Source organism: Acanthamoeba castellanii (genome assembly GCF_000313135.1).
Source record: "Acanthamoeba castellanii str. Neff unplaced genomic scaffold scf7180000084639, whole genome shotgun sequence".
Lineage (NCBI taxonomy): Eukaryota > Discosea > Longamoebia > Acanthamoebidae > Acanthamoeba > Acanthamoeba castellanii.
In genome coordinates, this window is record NW_004457431.1 from 166392 (window position 1) to 171340 (window position 4949).

The 4949-nt window shown below is 57.2% G+C and overlaps 4 protein-coding genes across 4 annotated transcripts in view; 1 reads left to right on the forward strand and 3 right to left on the reverse strand.

Annotated features, from left to right (window-relative positions):
- The window catches only part of ACA1_088450 (uncharacterized protein), a gene marked incomplete at both ends in the record, with an annotated part of 846 nt that extends 560 nt beyond the window's left edge, over positions 1–286 (reverse strand). The window contains one exon of the mRNA XM_004338575.1: positions 17–286. Coding sequence (XP_004338623.1) covers positions 17–286 — 270 coding nt within the window. The remainder of the gene's footprint in view (positions 1–16) is intronic.
- A 219-nt stretch (positions 287–505) lies between these two features.
- On the reverse strand, positions 506–893 carry ACA1_088560 (uncharacterized protein; the record flags this gene model as incomplete). Its single annotated transcript, XM_004338576.1, has 2 exons — positions 506–511; positions 585–893. The coding sequence occupies 2 exons, from the start codon at positions 891–893 to the stop codon at positions 506–508; spliced, it is 315 nt and encodes a 104-aa protein (XP_004338624.1).
- A 385-nt stretch (positions 894–1278) lies between these two features.
- Positions 1279–1944, reverse strand: ACA1_088570 (DUF614 family protein; the record flags this gene model as incomplete). The annotated part of the gene is made up of 3 exons (XM_004338577.1): positions 1279–1420; positions 1581–1719; positions 1902–1944. 3 exons carry the CDS (start codon positions 1942–1944, stop codon positions 1279–1281), a joined length of 324 nt encoding a protein of 107 aa, XP_004338625.1.
- Positions 1945–2588: 644 nt separating this feature from the next.
- ACA1_088580 (uncharacterized protein) overlaps positions 2589–4949 on the forward strand; it is a gene marked incomplete at both ends in the record, with an annotated part of 2711 nt that continues 350 nt past the window's right edge. The window contains 10 exons of the mRNA XM_004338578.1: positions 2589–2718; positions 2831–2865; positions 2971–3142; positions 3216–3317; positions 3402–3575; positions 3650–3740; positions 3818–3895; positions 3981–4131; positions 4287–4367; positions 4498–4887. Of these exons, the coding sequence (XP_004338626.1) occupies positions 2589–2718; positions 2831–2865; positions 2971–3142; positions 3216–3317; positions 3402–3575; positions 3650–3740; positions 3818–3895; positions 3981–4131; positions 4287–4367; positions 4498–4887 (1404 nt within the window). The remainder of the gene's footprint in view (positions 2719–2830; positions 2866–2970; positions 3143–3215; positions 3318–3401; positions 3576–3649; positions 3741–3817; positions 3896–3980; positions 4132–4286; positions 4368–4497; positions 4888–4949) is intronic.

Consider the following 4949-nt stretch of genomic DNA (forward strand, 5'->3'; position numbering starts at 1 on the left):
CCGACACGCACCACACGTTGCCGTTCCGAGTCGGGGAAGTAGACCCAGCGGCCGTCGGCCGACGACGGTGGGCGACCGCGGTGACGTCCGAGGGCACGTCGAGCTTCCACTTAGGCGTCAGCTGGTGCACATTCGACTGGCGGATGCAGGTTTCATCGACTGCGCGGTGGTTGTTGCTGATGCCGTTGCCCCAGTTGGGCCACCCGCCTCCGCCAGCGCTGTGGGCCGGCTGCGATAGGTACAGAGCGAAGGCGACCATCAGCAGGAGGAACGTAGTACGAGTCATTGCTTGTTGTTTGGCTTCTTGGTGTTGCTTGTTGGGAGTAAAGTGAAGACCGAAAAAGCTGCGCCTTTTGTACCGTGCCGTGTTTGTCCGAAAGTTCGAGTTTGTAACTCTCCCACCTTCGCTCGAAGAAACGAGAGTACGACTTCGGCCAAAAGAGAAATAGAAATAAATACAATTTACACGCCTCGCGTTTGGGCGCAGCCTCAGACGTCGCTGTCATCAGTGCTGTTGTCATCGTAGCGCGCCGAGACGTAGCGGCGGGTGAAGGCCGACGCCGGCGAACGGGTACGCCCAGTACCGAGGCGCCGTAGTAGAACGCGCCGCCGACCTGCGACGCCAGGGTGTCGCCCTCCTCGATGCTGCGCGAGTTGTAGTCGTCGTCATCGTCGCCACTCGCAAAGATCCGACTCGGTGACGCCCGGCTGGCGGTGGCGGTGGTGCTGGTGGTGAGTACCAGAGGCGAGCGAGGAGAGGTAGCCGGTGGCGCCGTGCTTCTGGTACTGGTCGAGCGGGACGGCCACGATGCGGTGGGCCGCAGCTCGCGGGAAACGCTGGAGTAAGCAGCCCGCATCCCCGCCTCTGTTGTGGCGGGCGCGTGGGCGTACATGCTGCTGCCGGCAATCGACCCTCCTGGGTCACCACACAACCATCAGCGAGCGGCGGCACCTAATCACGGCAACTCAGGTGACAGGTAGTACCCGAACCGCCGAGGTGGTAGTCGGCAGCCTCCAGCACGTACTGGCGCCAGCCGTCAGGTTTGTGCCAACGAGAAGACCCTCGCTAAGACGAGGAGCTTGAAAAATTAAAAGAAAAAAGCAAGCGCGAAATAAAAATTAAATGTTGTGATGTGGAGGACTGGAAAAGGAGATAGGGAGTAAAAGTGTTACATTGGATGTTGGTTGCTTGTTGTGGCGGTCACCCACCAGCAAAGAAGCGGGCGAACAGCAGGAGGTCGTGGCGAAGAAGAGGGAGAAGGAGACAAGGTTCAACTTTTAGAAGCAGGAGTACTTGCTGACACCCTTGTGCTTGAGCTCCCTCGACTGCTGGGAGACGGCGCAGCAGCCACAGCACCACACGGCCAGGACGTCGCCCAGGAAGCTGCCAGAGATGTTGTACTTCTCCCTGATCTTACCGCTGTGTTGTGTAATAACAAGTGTTGGTGTTGTTTGTTGTTGGGTGGGTGGAGGTGTTGCATGTCGACAACATAGGTTAGGCAACGTTGAGAGACAAAACCGGTTTTTGACACAATAAAACAGGAGGCGGCCAATCACGGAGGGGGTTGGGAATGAGGTACCGAGCAATGCAGGCGCAGCAGGGGAAGAAGCAGTAGGCGAGGAGGCCGTCGACGACGCCGCACTCGCGGTCCTCAGCGGCGGCGTAGTGGTACGCAACGTCGAAGCAGCCGCAGAAGTAGGCCGACAGACAGGTCGGGACTGCAGGAACAGAGAACAGATTATTATTAACCTTCCGGAAGTCATTTATAGCCCATCATTTATTTCTATATATAAAATATTATTATTAGGCACTTTTTTGTTCCTTCTTATTTTGATTCTTTTTTTATAAAAAAAAATAATGTTGTTGGGAAGGGGGCGGCGCGGGGAGAGGGAGGAGGTACAGTCAGAGAAGCATTCGCAGAGGCCGGTCTCCCAGTCAGACATGGTTGTGTTGGTTTGAAGAAGACGCGGAGGTCGCTTGGTTTGGTTGTGGTCGGAACGAACGAAGAAACAAAAGACGGCCCCGGAGAAGTTTGTAGCGGGGTGTGCGGAGAGAGGGCTCGACAGAAAAATCCGCCCAGCCCGACAATTATGGTGCCTACCAATCATACTCTCCCCAATACCAGAGTTCGCCGAAGCAAACCGACACCGGCGACGAACTTTATCCAGATCGCAATTATTTCTTCTAACTTTTATTTAAATAATATTGTAGAATGAAAACAGGTTTATGTTGCCTGGCATGGGACTCGTACCCCCCATCTTTGTTTCTGTCGACATGGCGGTTGAGGTGGCAAACGGTCCGTTTCAGGGAGATCGAAAAGGAACACTTGCCTTTCGAGAACGACAGGGGCCTGCTTGAAGAGAGGAAGGAGAACTCTGTTGCCTCGGCGTTGCGAGAACTCCCTCGATTTACCGCGCCCATTTCGCAGATCGGCAAGAATTTCTTTGATTTTGGCAAAGCAACCGAAGATTAGAGCCAGTTGGAACCGTTAGCTTGCACGACGTGCAAGGGCTGCTCAATTAGAAGGAAGAACGATTAGAGTAGAGGGTAGTAGTTCAAGATGAGCAGCATCTTAGGGAAGCTCGCGATGAAGAAGGAGGCGCGTGGCGGCAGCGACCTGCCCTCGCCGCGCAAGAGCAAGTCGGACAAGAAGGCAGAGGGCAAGCGCAAGGATGCAAAGAAGGGCAAGAGCAAGGGGGGGTGCCACGGAGGAGTTCGTCCTTTCCGGCCCTACCAACGCGCAACACCTCGGTTCGGGTTCCCTTTTATTTGAATTTCATTTCATTTCATTTATAAATATATTGTTTTACATTTACGTGTTTCGCGTAGGGCACATGGGCTTTGATCGCAAGAATGGCTTCGAGGTAAGTCGCTGTGCACCACCGCGCACACACGAAGTGGCTGTAGTGATGGTTGTGATCACCTGACGGACTGACTGAGGTGGTTGGTGTGGTGCTTCGTGCCGCCAGATACGTAACCTGCCACCAGAGTGGGAGGCCTTGTTCAAAGGCCTCAACGACACTCTCAAGTCGCTGGGCGCCCACGGCATCACGAAGAAGGAGGCCCAGATGCTCTTCGCCATGGCTTCGGATGCCCTCGTGCCCGTTCCGTCCACCCCTGCTGCAGCCGCCGCTCCCGCAAGTGCGTCACACACACACTACCGCACACGCACCACCGCACGCAACGACACTGATGGCGGTTTTGATGGCCACAGAGGTAACCGACAAACAGAAGAAGGAAGAGGAACGGAAGAAGAGACGGGATGACGAAAAGAGGAAAACTGTCCTCATGAACGCTTCGGGCAGCATTGCCGCCAGTACGCCAACGCCGCTCTCCACTGCTCAACATTTCACTGGGCGACTGACGTTGGCACCGCCGCACATATCGACATATACGACAGCCCCCGACTATCTGCAGTTGGTCAAAGAGAAGGAGCTGTTGGCCAGCGAGAAGCAGAGCTGGCTCAGGGAGCGGGAGACGCTGGCCAGGGAAAAGGAAGCGTTGCTCAGAGACCGGGAAACGTGGGTCAAGAGCAAGGAGACTGCCGCCGCGCAAGCACAGAAGCTTCAAGATGGTGCCATCGCCTTCACCTAGCTCTCTGCAGAACTGGTCCTCACGCTGTTCGTCGCTGCCCCATTACCATTGCAGACAACCTGCACCTGTTCCAGCAGCTGCAGGACGAAAGGAAGAGCAGATCACAGTTTGAGATGGAGAACACACAGATCACGCAGCGACTACGGTACCCTTGCGTGCGGTGTAGTGCGGCGTGTAGTGCCATGCCAATCAATCTCACATGTGTACGACTTCGTTGCGTAGGATTTCGGAGTACGAGCTGGGGGAGCTCAAGGCGCAGCTCTCCTCGAAGTCTTCCGAGACCGAATCGCACACCAAGCGGTACGTGTAGTGCGAAATGGGGTGTGTGCGTGTGCGCGCGCTCTGGAATGAAATGTGGTTCTGTGCTGACGTTGCTTTCCAAAAGGCGTGACGCCGAGGTGCTGGAGCTGATGGAGAAGCATGAAGCAGTGGTCCAGCGAAAGGAGCAGGAGCTCACCTACGAGCGAGAGTACAGAAGTCAGCTCCAGGATGAGAAAATCCAAATCGAGAACCAAATGGCCCAGATGCGAGCCGAGGTACTACGCACGTGGCAACCCTACGGTTGGTTCATGTTGGTGGCGCGCATGCAACTGCACACTGACCCCGAGCCGCGTCGTCGTGTCATGCCGGCGTTCGTTAGCTGTTTGCGTTGCAAGCGCAAGGCATTTCGCCCTCGACCGCGCTCGAGCAGGCCAAGCAGGTGTTCGAGACCGAGCTGGAGGGGATCAAGAAGCGACTCGAAGACGACATGAATCAAACCAAGCAGCTCCTTGTCTACGGTACCAATGCGCGGCGCATCTATTACAGCTCAACGTTGGCTCTCGACTGACCAACCAATCGTCCCTGTTTGTGGCCCACAATACAGAGCAACAATGCCGAGCTTACTATGAAGACGCCAGCAGAAACAGGAGGCCGAGATCCTGACCCTCAAGACGCGCCTGGAGGAGCAGCTCGAGAACGAGAGGGAGTGGGAGGTGGAGAGGGCTCGGCTGCACGACGAGCTCAAGAGCCTCCAGGAGAAGGGCGCCGAGGAGGCCCAGAGGTGGCTGGCCAAGATCGGCGAGGCCGGCGAGCGCGCGATCCAGCTCGAGCGCGACATGCGGACCAGGGAGGAGCAGTTCGAGCGCGCCCTCGAGGAGAAGGAGGAGGAGTCGCGGCGCAAGCTCGAGGAGGCCAGGGAGAACATCGACAGGGAGACCAAGGAGAAAGAGGACCTCAAGGCCCAGGTGGCCGCGCTACAGGCCGCCGGCCCCGCCCACGCCCACGCGTCGCCAACGTCGGCAGCGGCCGTCGTGACCACAACCGCCGGACCTCCCCGCCGCCGCCGCCGGACCCCGGGACCCGGCCGCCGCCC